A 16,230-nucleotide genomic window follows, 5' to 3' on the forward strand; every position below is an offset into this window, starting at 1 on the left:
GAGGAGATCTGCATGGAGGAATGGGCCAAAATACCAGCAACAGTGTGTGAAAACCTTGTGAAGACTTACAGAAAACGTTTGAGATAAACTTTTGTTATTGACCAAATACTTATTTTCCACCATAATTTGCAAATAAATTCATAAAAAATCCTACAATGTGATTTTCTAGATTTTTTTCTCTCATTTTGTCTGACATAGTTGAAGTGTACCTATGATGAGAATTACAGGCCTCTCTCATTTTTTTAATTGGGAGAACTTGCACAATTGGTGGCTGACTAAATACTTTTTTGCCCCACTGTATACTGTACTCGATATCATCTACTGCATCTTGCCTATGCCGTTCTGTACCACCACTCATTCATATATCTTTATGTACATATTCTTTATCCCTTTACACTTGTGTGTATAAGGTAGTAGTTTTGGAATTGTTAGGTTAGATTACTCATTGGTTACTACTGCATTGTCGGAACTAGAAGCACAAGCATTTCGCTACACTCGCATTAACATCTGCTAACCATGTTTATGTGACAAATACATTTGATTTGATTTGACCTGTCATTTGCCTGCCCCTGTATTAGAAATAAACTTTTGTTTCTTCGAATACTGTCTTCATTTGGTCATACTTGAAACGTAATACATTTGTCTATGTTTACATACATTTGGCTGGTACATACTGTATGTTGTAGTACATTTGGATAATCAGGAATGGGGAATGTATATATTTTCTGATTATCCACGCTTACCATAACATATGCTACACTGGACCTTAGGGGTGGGAATCATGGAACAATCAAACACTGTAATCTATCTACTCAACCCAAGAGGGAAGGCTGACACATAATCAATATAATAATAAAATTATAATAATTTAGTACAGCAAACACCACAGACATATACAAAATAAGGACCTAAACAAGTATGGTCCCATTTATATTAAAAAGCCCAAACCTGATTCTCTTTGACAGTGACCTCCTCTAGTTCAGAGTCCTTATGCAGCCCCCCTCTCTAACTAAGGGGCCAGGAGGTAGCAGGTTATCTCTCTGAAATAACATTTCATGGGTGTTGGGCATGTGTTGAAATGCGGGATATGAGCATCGGAGTATAGCCTGCTGGATTTTGTTGGCTATTGATTGCCATCCCTGGCGGGGCCGAGGGATCGATAGGCTGGGTTTAGACACAGTACGGGGACCACTCTCTCTTTTTCTCTCAGCTCCCGGCTAACGCAGTGCTCCATGGCGCTGTGGCTCGCCAAACAGCCCCTCAGCCTGCAGGTGCACTGGCAGACAGACCCTGACTTCTCAACCACCAGCAAACTCTCAGCTCTCTATCTCTTTGTCTCTATCTCTTTGTCTCTATCTCTCACCATCTTTCTCTCAGTCTTTCACTTTCTTTAGTTCTGTTGCAGTTTCCTACTCTCTGTTTCTCTCCATGCCATATTAGTTGAGTGTGAAACAGCATGTCTGAGACCACTTGTGCTCTCTCTCTCTCTCTCTCTCTCTCTCTCTCTCTCTCTCTCTCTCTCTCTCTCTCTCTCTCTCTCTCTCTCTCTCTCTCTCTCTCTCTCTCTCTCTCTCTCTCTCTCTCTCTCTCTCTCTCTCTCTCTCTCTCTCTCTCTCTCTCTCTCTCTCTCTCTCTCTCTCTCAGAGCAGCAGAGCAACGTTAGAGGAGAGTACTGAAGGAGTCGGAGCGAAAGAGAGGGAGATTGAGAGGGAGAGAGATTAATAAAGAAAGAGAAAAGAAAAAATAGCATTTCTACCTTGAAGAGTGATAAATACCCAAATTACAGCCGGGCCTGCAATCAAGAAGCTGAAATTACCGAATTGTGGGGTCACCCTGGCAACCAGTGAGCGAACAAAGCAGGCAACAGCAGAGAGAGCAGCTGCAGAGAGTGAGCCAGGGAGGGAAGGGGAGTGGAGGGGAGGAGAGAGGGGTGGGATGAGGTGATCAGGACAAGGGGAAGACGTGGGGGGAGGAGAGAGGGGTTGGTTGGGTGTTCAGGAGGAGGAGAAGGAGGAGTGGATAAGAGGAAAGAGTGGTGGAGGGGAGGGGGAGGAGGAAGAGGTTTGAGGGGAGGAGGAGGATTGTAGGATGGGCTGGGATGGTCAGGAGAGGTGGAGAGGTGGTGGGGTGAAGGGAAGGAGAAAGGGGTGAACTTAGTGAGGAGGAGGGGGAGGAGGAGGAGGAGGAGGAGGAAGAGGAAGAGGGGTGGTGGAGAAGAGAAAGGGGTGAACTTAGTGAGGAGGAGGAGGGGGAGGAGGAGGAAGAAGACAGAGGGGTGGTGGAGAAGAGAGAGGGGTGAAATGGCGTGGTCAGAAATAGGTGGAGAGGTTGAAGACTGACGGTCAAGACTGATGTATGAGGTGGGTTATGGAGTGCCATTTCTAAATGACAAATGCTCAAATTCTTCCAAGTGCTTGACAAATTGCTACATATTATCCATGAGTTTCACATGAGTGCAAAGTACAAACTTGTAGTCAAGGTTACAGTATTCTCACATGTGCACGTGCACGCACGCATGCACGCACTCACTCATGCACACACACACAGAATGATAGTCAGCAGGTGTGATAGCTGCATGAAGACTTGCCTCAGCATTGTGTATAGTATAGTATTGTATAGTATAGTATTGTATAGTATAGTATAGTATTGTATAGTATAGTATAGTATAGTATTGTATAGTATAGTATAGTATAGTATTGTATAGTATAGTGCGCAATGGAACTCATAAACAGCGTTATCGCTGAATCCCGCACCATGGAACGGACTTCCATCTGTTCACCACTGGAGGGAAAGGAATGGAAGGGGGTAGGAGGGCGGGTGAAAATCCAACACAATATACAATTTAGCGAGGACAACATACCTATCAAGCATGTTTGATGGTCTGGATTACTCAGCAGAGAGACAGAGACTGGACCCAGTCTGGCTACTATACTATACTATACTATACTATACTATACTATACTATACTATACTATACTATACTATACTGGCTACTATACTATACTATACTATACTATACTGTACTATACTATACTATAGTAGCCAGACTGGGTCCAGTTTCTGTCTCTCTGCTGAGTAATCCAGACCATCAAACATGCTTGATAGGTATGTTGTCCTCGCTAAATTGTATATTGTGTTGGATTTTCTCCCGCCCTCCTACCCCCTTCCATTCCTTTCCCTCCAGTGGTGAACAGATGGAAGTCCGTTCCATGGCGCGGGATTCAGCGATAACGCTGTTTATGAGTTCCATTGCGCACTCGGCAGGCTGCTAGCACTCTGCCTCTCTCTCAGCACAGCCACAGGAAAGAGAAAAGTTCACATAGAAAAATAGAAGCAGTTCATTTATGATTACACAATGTGTTCATGCTTATCAGTGTTTGAAATACGTTCGTATATTTAAAAAGTGCTCCGAAAGCCACATCCCCCTCCCTCCCTCCTTCCCTCTCTCCCTCCTCTCTCTTTAGCTCCTACTAAGAGTTGAGTTCTGGCTCACATAAATGTGCTGAAACAGGAAAAACTGTCCCAACTCAGAGAGAGCCTCTTCAGTCACTGGGAATGGCTGAATGTGGATTATTTGATATACAAAAGGAGGAAGTGATACAGGATGCTAGAATAACTAGGGAGAAAAACATCCCCATTCCCCCATACAAAATAGACATTCAAATAAAGAATATATATATCTCGTAGCAGGTTTAGTGCAGTATACTACCCTGTTCTATTAAACTTAACGATCAGTCTGTTCACCGTCTCGTCCTCATGCCCAAAAGGCGCTGTGACTGGGTTCCGCTCATCATAAGGAAAACGGTCTTATTACCGAAATAAGAAAATATTTAATCTGAAACATGAAACAGAAAAATGATTGCACAGACAATTCTTGTCTCTCCCAGTCTGTCCAGAGATGAACATAGGACTTCGAAATACACCCCCCCAAAGAAGACAAAAAAATAAGAAAGTTGAGTGGGGGAAAGAGATGAAACAGAAGCCCATTGAGGTGTCCTTTGGTGTCTGTCTATTTCACCTGATTGTGGTCCCTTGAAGACGGCCCTTATAAGACTAATGTATTCTGTCATTAATGGAGCCGCTCGCGTCGCTCTGCTCTGAGGGCCTGGCTGAGAGAGCCATCCTCCCGCCACAATGAAGGGCCAATTGTCTCAAATAAATGCATTATAAGCAGGAATGACAAGGTCAGGGGAACAAACAGGAGTGTCAACTCTTACCCCTGCCACTAGGGGTGCGGCTCACTAAGGGGACATACAGCGCATTCTGAAAGTATTCAGACCCCCTTGACTTTTCCACATTTTGCTACGTTACAGCCTTATTCTGAAATGTATTAAATTGATTGTTTTCCTCATCAATCTACACACAATATACCCCATAATGACAAAAGCAAAAATCGTTTTTTTGCAAATGGATTTTTTTTTTTTTTTAAACTTAAATATGACATTTACAAAAGTATTCAGACCCTTTACTCAGTACTTTGTTGAAGCACATTTGGCAGCAATTACATCCACGAGTCTTCTTGGGTACGACGCTGCAAGATTGGCACACCTGTATTTGGGGAGTTTCTCCAATTCTTCTCTGCAGATCCTCTCAAGCTCTGTCAGGTTGAATGGGGAGCGTCGCTGCACAGCTATTTTCAGGTCTCTTCAGAGATGCTTGATCAGGTTCAAGACCGGGCTCTGGCTGGGCCACTCAAGGACATTGAGAGACTTGTCCTGAAGCCACTCATGGGTTGTCTTGGCTGTGGGCTTACAGTCGTTGTCCTGTTGGAAGGAGAAGCTTTTCCCCAGTCTGAGATCCTCAGCGCTCTGGAGCAGGTGTTCATCAAGGATCTCTGTACTTTGCTCTGTTCATCTTTCCCTCCATCCTGACTAGTCTTCCAGTCCTGCCGGTGAAAAACATCCCCAAAGCATGATGCTGCCACCACCATGCTTCACCGTAGGGATGGTGCCAGGTTTCCTCTAGACGTGACGCTTGTCATTCAGGCCAAAAAGTTCAATCTTGGTTTCATCAGACCAGATAATCTTGTTTCTCATGGTCTGAGAGATCTTTAGGTGTTTTTTGGCAAACTCCAAGCGGGCTGTCATAGGTCTTTTACTGAGGAGTGGCTTCCGTCTGGCCATTCTACCATAAAGGCCTGAATAAAGGCCTGATTAGTGGAGTGCTGCCGAGATGGTTGTCCATCTGGAAGGTTCTCCCATCTCCACAGAGGAACTCTGGAGCTCTGTCAGAGTGACCATCAGGTTCTTTGTCACCTCCCTGACCAAGGCCCTTCTCCCCCAATTGCTCAGTTTGGCCAGGCAGACAGCTCTAGGAAAAGTCTTGGTGCTTCCAAACGTCTTCCATCAAAGAATGATGGAGGCCACTGTGTTCTTGGGGATCTTTAATGCTGCAGAAATGTTTGGTACCCTTCCCCAGATCTGTGCCTCGACACAATCCTGTCTCGGAGCTCTAGGGACAATTCCTTCGACCTCATGGCTTGGTTTTTGCTCTGACATGCACTGTCAACTGTGGGATCTTATATAGATAGGTGTGTGCCTTTCCAAATCATGCCCAATCAATTGAATTTACAAAAGGTGGACTCCACTCAAGTTGTAGAAACTTCTCAAGGATGATCAATGGAAACAGAATGCACCTGAGCTCAATTTTTAATCTCACAGCAATGGGTCTGAATACTTATGTAAATAAGGTTTTTATATTTAATACGTTTGCTAAAATTTCTAGAAACCTGTTTTCGCTTTGTCATTATGGGGTAATGTAATGTAACCAAATGTGGAAAAATTCAAGGGATCTGAATGCACTGTATGTGACTATAATTATGTCACTGTCACAAGGGCACCTAATCAGTGAAGGAACACTTTTTAAAATCCTGTTTATCTAAAATGTTGGAGCTTAGAGATAACAAAACAATTTCATACAATCAGAAAAACATGCGCGGCGAATAATGAGACCCAGGTTTGCTAGAATAACCCAGCGAGATGCAGAAAATCACGCACGCAGTAGTTCAAGTTGACGTTATCGTGCCGTGCAGTCAGAGTTCAACAGTAAAAAACAACAACATCAAAAACAGGGACAACCATACAACCGATATACACATAACATGTATCAATGAGATGGATAAAAAGGAACAGTCATTGTTCAAAAGTGCAGCGATTATTTCATTTCACGTGCAGATCGAGAAAGTGATTGGCCTGTGGGTAAAAAAAAAAGTTTTTGTATCTGTTGCTATTGAGTTTGGGAAGTCTAAACATCGACCTAAGGGGAGAAGTGCAAAATGGTCATGGGGGGGTGTGACCAGGAAAGTCTAGGATACTGTTAGCACTCCTCACCACATGCTTTCTGAATGTCACAGAGAGCTGTGCCTGTTGTACCCCGATGACCTTGCTGGCCACCTTAACCACCCTGTTCGACCTATATTTGTTACAGTACACACGCAGTACACACACACACACACACACACACACACACACACACACACACACACACACACACACACACACACACACACACACACACACACACACACACACACACACACACACACACATTTTGATTGATTGATTAGAGGGTGATGATTATAGCAAATGGGAGATCTCCTTCTCTTTGAGTCTTTCCCCTTTTCTCTCTCTCTCTTCTCTCCCTCTCAAACCTGCTCCCTCACTCACGATGACCTCACCTTCTCTCTCCCTCTCTCTCCGAGTCCACCCCCCCCTCGCCCCCTCGCCCCGTTTCTCCATAGTAACCCATCAGTAGAGTGCCTCTCTCTCTCCCCTAATGGCACAGCTATTAGCGCTAATGCATTTCAAACGTACAGCAGCTGCCACATCACATTCAGATGGAAAGTGAATGCCTTCCATCCCTTTCTCTCTTCTCTCCCTCCTTCTTTAACCAAGTTTTTTCCCACCATGTCCCTATCTCCTACCCATCATACCGACAACCCACTCATTAACTGTACGCTCGAACGCTCCCCATTTTCCCATCATTCTCAGACCAGGAAATGAACAGAACCCTTTTTTTCAATAAACAAGGATAACAAGGTAAGCATTTACATTTAAGCTCAACAGTCACGATTTAATCGTCAGACATGATTACATCACAGTTGTACTTCCTGATTATAAATACATGAACATAAAGTTATATACTGGGCGAGACACAAACCCCTTGACGGCGTGCAACCACAAACTACCATTAGTGATTGGAAGTTCGGCTCTTTTTACTGACTTTTCGACTCGTTCTGTCAAAAGAACAACTCTTTCGACTCATTCGGCGAACGATGAACTGAAAACTCAAAATCATGATTCTACAAGCCTCTCGTTCACATCTCATTCACTATTGGGGGCAGCAGGACCCCTTACCTGGCGAACGATGAACTGAAAACCTCGAAAGAGTCATGATTCTACAAGCCTCTCGAAACAAAAGTATACACCTCACACACATGGTCATGGGCATACAAAGAAGAAGACACCTGTACCATGTCAGATATAGAGTTGAAATGTATTCAACTTTGAGTTTGAATCCCAATATTACACTTTATAATCATTGCAGAAGATTGAAATATAACAAAACCGTTGACGTAGAAACATTGGATTTTCTGAGTATTTTAAAGAAGAATGTTTATTCATTATTCATTTGAAAAATATGAAAAACATTCTACCCATGAGGCCACTAGAGGAAGATGTTGGTCATTTGACTGCAGGAAAGCCCTACACAATGTACATTTGTTGATTGCTAGCAGGGGCACAACTTTCACTGGGGACGGGAGGGGGGGGGGGGGGGGGGGCATGACCCCACACCCCTCCATTATGTAATTGCTTTCCTCCCCCTCAGGTTTATCAATGCACTGTGATATACAAAAAGAGGAATCGGTGTGCTTTAGGAACATACGGACACCTCAGAGCGGTCAGGTAGGCTTTTCGGCAGTTTCAGACAGCTGGATTTAGGACCACACGGACACCACAGAGCAAAAAGGGGCAGCTGTTGTCTGTGTGTGTTGTGCTTTTTCTCAGAGTTGTAAAAGCAAGCAGAGCAGAAACGGGCTCCTCTTTCTTTGACTGATGTAGCTGGCAAGGTAACTGCTGTTTGACTTAACATAAAAAAGTATTTATTCCCTGTGCTGAGCTAATAGTTTAATTGACATGTAACGTGAGCTAATGTTTCATCCCCTCTCGACTGATGTTTTGTCTGAAGTGAATAAACTAGCCAGCAAGTAGCTACCACAGCCAGTTCAGCTCTAGCCTATAACTATCTGCCAATTAGCAGTATCTAACAGCTGTTTTGTGTATGGAAATGTTTTGTAGCCTTTGTTTTCAACAGAAGTAAATTAACATTGGAGCTAGCCAAAAGTTGGCTAACGTTAGCTATTATTTTTATCTCAATAATTTTTTTACCTGAATTTTTTTACCTGAATCAAAAAATTTTGACAGCGCAATGTGAGTTTTTATTAGAGCCAGTGTAGCAATGTAACGTTATTGATCTGTCAGTTTCCCTAGCTAATTCCATACTTTTCACACTGACACGGTGTAAACAGCTCTACAGGCTTCACTATCATGGTGCACAGTCAGTACACAACACTATGCTCATCATGTCTTAGCAGGATCAGATGGTGACAGGTGTCCCTTCAGGGTCAGACAGCCAGGGAAGACCAGTCTACGGAGCTCAGGTGAATTTTGCAGTATATTATAACAGTCAGTGAATGGACACAAAGTTCCATCTTGAGTTGATGGGTAGGCTACAGTCTGGGATCTGTGAATAGTGGTAATTTCAATTATTAAAACATTGATTCTGTTCTTGAATAATATAATGTATCAGTGGAGGCTGCTGAAGGGAAGACGGCTCATAATAATGACTGGAATGGAGTCAAGTTTTTATGTGGTTGATGCTATTCCAGCCTTTATTATGAGCTGTCCTCCCCTCAGCATCCTCCACTGTAATGTATAAATGTACACCAAGGGAATTATTTTCATGCCTCATCTGAGCAGGATCAGACGGTGACAGAGGTCTCAGCAGGATCAGGCAACCAGGGAAGACTAGTCTGCAATGGCGCTGAGGTGAACCTTTGCAGATGCAACACTTTATTCTCTGTGCAGCAAACACTGGACAAGCCAGAAGATTCAAAGATTGAAACTATTTTAAGACAGTCTGAAAAACCTCTAAAGTTGATTTCCAAACTGTGTCAAGGCTTCATCGAGGCTTTTCCCGATGACACAAAACATGTCAAACAAAAATGCGAGGAAGACCTGGGAGACACTAGTGAATATGATGAATGGATACAGATGTGTTTGAATGCCCAGTCATGTTCATATCATCAGACATAAATTACTGCAGTTTAAGACCATCCATAGAACTTACTATATGCCAGTGAAACTGAATATCACGCACTCAGAAATGTAATTCCTCTGCTGGAGGTGTAAAACACTAAAGGGGACATATTTGCATATGTTATGCTCTTGTGAAGGCTGGCTGAATTCCAGGCAAAGAGTATGTTCTTTTATCTCAGCATGTCTACAGATTCTCCCTTCTCCCTGTTTGTCTTTGCTTGGAAATGTTGATACTGGAGACTGTTATCAGAAGAAACCGTGTAACCTAGCATTTATAGCGGCTAAGATATGCATTGCCATCAATTGTAAGGTTGGTTATCCTCCCACAATGTCACAATGGATGCCAGAAATGACAAGTTATGTATACGCGATATTGGATTTATTACAAGATTGAGGGGTATACTGTGCAACGTTCATAAGTTCTGGATGCCTTGGAATTCCGTATGACAAAAAGAGTATTTTGAAAACGTGTCCACGTCAGGGGAATTACCTATTTAGGCAATCTCTAGCTGCTGGGCTGATCATTCCTGGCGCATTCCTGCCGTACTGTTGGTTGTCACTCTGGCCTTGGCCTAACACACCTCGAAACCAATAATAAATGTTTCACTAAGATCCTAAAGCTGAGTGGGGTGTGTTGAGTTGGGGAGCTGCAGGGCGGTGGACCCCTATGGGTAGGATGGGGCGGTACAGCAATATCGTGTGCAAGTAAAAAGAACTCTACACTGTCATGATCCAAATAGTTACACCTGTTGTGACATATATTGGGTTATTTTATGGCTGGTTATGACACCTACATAAGAGTGTCAAAACCCACATTTTTCAAATTGTTTTTTTCCCTGCCGAGAATTTTCTTAAATTCTTTATTGTTGTTGTAATGAACTCTTTACAGTCATGTTTTATTTCATCATATTTTAAATATGACACTTTATGGCACTCTATTATGAAGCATTACGACCATCCTGTGTCACTTTACTTGGACTAAGAAAAGACACTTTATGACACTGTCAATAAGCATTATGACCATCATAAGGGTGTGTTAGTAAATTAAATCTGGACTGCCAGAGTGCGTTCATAAATTCAGATTGTCCTTTCATAAATTTAGAGCCTTTCGCTCTCGGAGCGCTCATAGAGCTACCACACTGGATGCTCTGGCCGAGGAGTACTTATTTTTTATTTATTTAACTTGGCAAGTCAGTTAAGAACAAATTCTTATTTACAATGACGGCCTAGGAACATTGGGTTAACTGCCTTGTTCAGGGGCAGAACGCCAGATTTTTACCTTGTCAGCTCGGGGATTTGATCTAGCAACCTTTCAGTTACTGGCCCAACGCTCTAACCACGAGGCTACCTGCCGCCCGAGTGCTCTGGCCTCACAACGGCAGTCAAGCAGCCAAGCTAACTGGCTAACGTTGGCTAGCTTGCTAGCTACTTCCAAACACAAATGAGAAAACACTCTGACCATTTTACTCGCAATAGCAGAGCTGGTTAGGCTGTTTTCATGTTATCCTGAGCCATAAAATCATGCAACGTATGTCACTTCAAGTCTAAATATATGTGTTGTGACAGTGTTATGACCACATCACATCATGTTATGACAAGTTATGTCAACTGTTATGACATATTATGATATGGTTATATTGTATAACCTCCTTAATTTTGCCTTGGCAGCAGGTAATGGGGATCCATAATAAATACAAATACAATATTATTACTCTGGGTGCCGAGTAAAGTGTTACCCAATAGGGTATCTTTCAGTTATAAAAATGCTATAAAATACCGAATATGCTATTCAATGGCACGAATCGTCCACAAGATTGCTTTGTACAAGTCATTGCAAATTTACTCCCCCATGTAGTGGATTGCCTGAAATGACATTTATGACCAGATAATGCTTTTATGAGGTGCACTAAAGGCCATACCTTCTAGCTTCCCATCCCATTCATCTCACTGGCCTCCAATGTGCAATTCTATCATTGTGTATAATTTCAACTATTATATTGAATATGACTGTATTGTGAAATGCCTTAGGGGATGGTTCTTGTAGTCATTGGCTCCAATAGTCGTGGAGCTGTAGAACTACTCTACTATTAAAAATATATAAAATATATAAAAAAATATATAATATTTCAAATAATAATATCATAGAAATAATAGCATCTTTACAAAACAAAGCCACAATCTATCTGCAATATTAAAGCTGATCTACCTCCTAAAAAAATAGATATATACATATACATATATATATATACAAATAAAATAAACAAATACCCAGGAGCTTCCAGAGCCAATACAATAGAATGAATGGCCTGGGAAGAGTCCGGTGATGGAGCTGGGATAGGAAGACCCATGACCTTGAGAAATCAGGAGAGATCGAATGTCTATTTTCACACACCATTTCATTTGCGGTGGAATTAAAACCCTGAACGACCATCACAACAGTTGTTACGACGGTGAGCAGCCCGATGTTCATAACGCCGGACCGTCACATCGTATTCTAAAACCCAGGCACCATCGCTAGAGTTGCAACGGGAAGAGGAGAGGAGTGCGATCCGTCATTACGGTAACAGATGTGACAGCAGCAGTCCAGAGGCAGAGGGAACAGCCGTGTCATTGAGTCGTATGATGTCACCGGTGTTATTGAACAGAGCAGATGGGCCGGGCCAGGTTGGGAGCAGAACGTTAAACACACACAGAGACACATGCACACACACAATCACACAAACACCCCCCCCCCCCCCCCCCCCCCCCCTGCAAACAAGCACACTCCCATACACATAGATAAACATACTCACACAAGACTTCATTCCAACCCCCCCATCCCCCCCCCCCGTCTCTCTTACATAAACACCTTTCTCTGGGCCTCTGACAGCTTGCTCCTCCCGTTCGTTTAAGATGCTCTGCGCTGCTCCTAATATGCCCAAAGAGCATGCCGCCCTAATCTAATTACAATGTCACTCAGCCGAGTGTTCACCCAAACGGAAATTAGAAAAGCACAAAATCTACAAACAGGAGAAATCTTCTCACAGGGAACGTGGCATATCTTCCTCTCGCCTCTCTCCCTCCTCCTCCTCTCCTCCCCGCCAAGGTTTTTTTAATGGCTTCACAGTCGCCCCTGCCGAGATTCATTACCTGCTCTAATTATAAAGGCAAATGAAATCAGCTCCAATACATTATTAATGGAGTAGCGCCATTAGGATTCATTTGCAGTATTTGCAACAATATTATATTTTCTAACTGTTTTCATGGCTGATTAAAGACTGTGACAGATAAGAAAAAAAGGTGGAGGGAGGGAAAGGGGTGAGGATCAGACAGAAGGAGCGAGGGGGAGGAGAGAGGAAGGAGAGAGAGAGAGAGAGAGAGAGGGAGATAGCGGGAGAGGGGAAGTGAGGGGGAGAGGGAGAGAGTTGGCTTTTCCACTTGAAGAGACAGTGAAGCCATATTGGATGCAGTTACCTATGAACAGGTGTGCTGTGTGAGGGCACTGTGACCCAAACCCAACTACCTGCATGGGTACACATCCGATCGAGACGCATTAAAGCTGACCAGCTGACCACTGGCAGACAGAGAGGAAGGCACTGACAGACAGAACCACCCTGGTTCGGTCGGAACAGTGAGCAGAGACAGGTCCAGAAACAGCCACCCTGTGACTCTGGCTTCAGAGTGTAAGTGACCATGAATAAAAATGGACTTTTCTGGGATGTAGGGCTCATAATTATGAGTTTTAAATCAGTTAAAGCCTTTTCTCAAATATCCCCTGGGAAGCACGGGGTTAAAAATCCATTTGTGGGAGGTGTACCATGACAGTGAGCTCGTCTCCCTGGAGACAGAGGATACGACATTGGGGAATGAGTGTGTGTGTGTGTATGCGTGTGTGTCTGCTGCTGGGTGTGAGATTGAGTGTGTGTGTCAGTACGTGTGTGTATTTGCAGGGCATCTGTTTGTTTGTTAATCTGAGAGTCAGTGGACCATGTGCGTACACACACATACTGCACACGCGCAAACACACACACGCAAACACACACATACTGCACACACGCAAACACACACACGCAAACACACACATAATGCACACATGCAAACACACACATACTGCACACACGCAAACACACGCAAACACACGCAAACACACACACACACACACACACACACACACACACACACACACACACACACACACACACAAGCACACACACAAGCCAAGTAATACCCAAGCTTCTGAATTGTAGACATTAGCAGTTAGTGGTGTTCCACTGTTTTAAATGTCAGGTGCTGGGAAATGCAAAGTTCAACCTGCTTTTCCCTTTCAGGCAAAACACAGATTGACCATATGTAGAATCAGGCTGTTGTATATTAATACATGCTCAAACACGTACACACACATCTTTATCTGGGGTGGTGTATGTGAGTGTGTACATGTGTCTGTAACATTGATAGCATTGGCATTTAAAAGAAAAACAAAACTTTGGTGGATAAATGTAAACATGAAGAAGAGATTAATAGATAGAGAAAGAGGAAAAGAGAGTGAGTAGAGAGAGAGAGAGGTAGAGAGAGGTAGAGAGAGAGAGAGACAGAGAGAGAGAGAGGGGTAGAGAGAGGTAGAGAGAGAGAGGTAGAGAGAGGTAGAGAGACAGGTAGAGAGAGTAGAGAGAGAGGTAGTGAGAAGTAGAGAGAGATAGAGAGAGAGATATACAGAGAGAAATATACAGAGAGAGAAATACAGAGAGAGAGAGATATACAGAGAAAAATATACAGAGAGAGAAATACAGAAAGAGAGAGAGATACAGAGAGAGATAAATATATACAGAGAGATATATATATATACAAAGAGAGATATATACAGAGAGAGAGATACAGAGAGAGGGAAATATACAGAGAGAGATATATATACAGAGAGAGAGAGAGAGATATACAGAGAGAGATGTACAAATATATATAATATATACAGTGGGGCAAAAAAGTATTTAGTCAGGCACCAATTGTGCAAGTTCTCCCACTTAAAAAGATGAGAGAGGCCTGTAATTTTCAACATAGGTACACTTCAACTATGACAGACAAAATGAGAAACAAAATCCAGAAAATCACATTGTAGGATTTTTTATGAATTTATTTGCAAATTATAGTGGGGTTTATCTCATTACTTTGTTATATACGCTTTGTTGGCAATGACAGAGGTCAAACGTTTTCTGTAAGTCTTCACAAGGTTTTCACACACTGTTGCTGGTATTTTGGCCCATTCCTCCATGCAGATCTCCTCTAGAGCAGTGATGTTTTGGGGCTGTTGCTGGGCAACACGGACTTTCAACTCCCTCCAAAGATTTTCTATGGGGTTGAGATCTGGAGACTGGCTAGGCCACTCCAGGACCTTGAAATGCTTCTTACGAAGCCACTCCTTTGTTGCCCGGGCGGTGTGTTTGGGATCATTGTCATGCTGAAAGACGCAGCCACATTTCATCTTCAATGCCCTTGCTGATGGAAGGAGGTTTTCACTCAAAATCTCACGATACATGGCCCCATTCATTCTTTCCTTTACACGGATCAGTCGTCCTGGTCCCTTTGCAGAAAAACAGCCCCAAAGCATGATGTTTCCACCCCCATGCTTTACAGTAGGTATGGTATTCTTTGGATGCAACTCAGCATTCTTTGTCCTCCAAACACGACGAGTTGAGTTTTTACCAAAAAGTTATATTTTGGTTTCATCTGACCATATGACATTCTCCCAATCTTCTTCTGGATCATCCAAATGCTCTCTAGCAAACTTCAGACGGGCCTGGACATGTACTGGCTTAAGCAGGGGGACACGTCTGGCACTGCAGGATTTGAGTACCTGGCGACGTAGTGTGTTACTGATGGTAGGCTTTGTTACTTTGGTCCCAGCTCTCTGCAGGTCATTCACTAGGTCCCCCCGTGTGGTTCTGGGATTTTTGCTCACCGTTCTTGTGATCATTTTGACCCCACGGGGTGAGATCTTGCGTGGAGTCCCAGATCGAGGGAGATTATCAGTGGTCTTGTATGTCTTCCATTTCCTAATAATTGCTCCCACAGTTGATTTATTCAAACCAAGCTGCTTACCTATTGCAGATTCAGTCTTCCCAGCCTGGTGCAGGTCTACAATTTTGTTTCTGGTGTCCTTTGACAGCTCTTTGGTCTTGGCCATAGTGGAGTTTGAAGTGTACTGTTTGAGGTTGTGGACAGGTGTCGTTTATACTGATAACAAGTTCAAACAGGTGCCATTAATACAGGTAACGAGTGGAGGACAGAGGAGCCTCTTAAAGAAGAAGTTACAGGTCTGTGAGAGCCAGAAATCTTGCTTGTTTGTAGGTGACTAAATACTTATTTTCCACCATAATTTGCAAATAAATTCATAAAAAATCCTACAATGTGATTTTCTGGATTTTTTTTCTCATTTTGTCTGTCACAGTTGAAGTGTACCTATGATGAAAATTACAGGCCTCTCTCATCTTTTTAAGTGGGAGAACTTGCACAATTGGTGGCTGACTAAATACTTTTTTGCCCCACTGTATATACAGAGAGATGTATACACAGAGATATATATATACAGAGATATATATATATATATATATATATATACAGAGCGATATACAGATATATATATATATATATATATATATATATATATATATATACAGAGAGAGATATACAGAGAGATATATATATATACAGAGATATGTATATACACAGAGAGGTAGATACAGAGAGAGAGAGAGAGATATACAGAGAGAGAGAGAGATACAGAGAGAGAGAGAGAGATACAGAGAGAGAGAGAGATACAGAGAGAGAAGGTTCTGATTTTACCTTGATCCCGTCCTGCCAGGGATACATTGTCTGCAGCTGCTCCGCCTCTCTGGCTAGCCTCTACACAGGAAACACACAGGAATCAGAGGTTAGGGTCAAA

At 42.9% G+C, this 16,230-nt stretch overlaps 1 protein-coding gene across 3 annotated transcripts in view; it reads right to left on the bottom strand.

Annotated features, from left to right (window-relative positions):
- The window catches only part of LOC139413315 (voltage-dependent calcium channel subunit alpha-2/delta-2-like), a 271,347-nt gene that overhangs the window by 145,736 nt on the left and 109,381 nt on the right, over positions 1-16,230 (bottom strand). For all 3 annotated transcript variants that reach the window (XM_071160533.1, XM_071160532.1, XM_071160534.1), the window contains exon 4: positions 16,131-16,190. In XM_071160533.1, the coding sequence (XP_071016634.1) occupies positions 16,131-16,190 (60 nt within the window). The remainder of the gene's footprint in view (positions 1-16,130; positions 16,191-16,230) is intronic.

Source organism: Oncorhynchus clarkii, chromosome 7 (assembly GCF_045791955.1).
Source record: "Oncorhynchus clarkii lewisi isolate Uvic-CL-2024 chromosome 7, UVic_Ocla_1.0, whole genome shotgun sequence".
Classification (NCBI taxonomy): domain Eukaryota; kingdom Metazoa; phylum Chordata; class Actinopteri; order Salmoniformes; family Salmonidae; genus Oncorhynchus; species Oncorhynchus clarkii.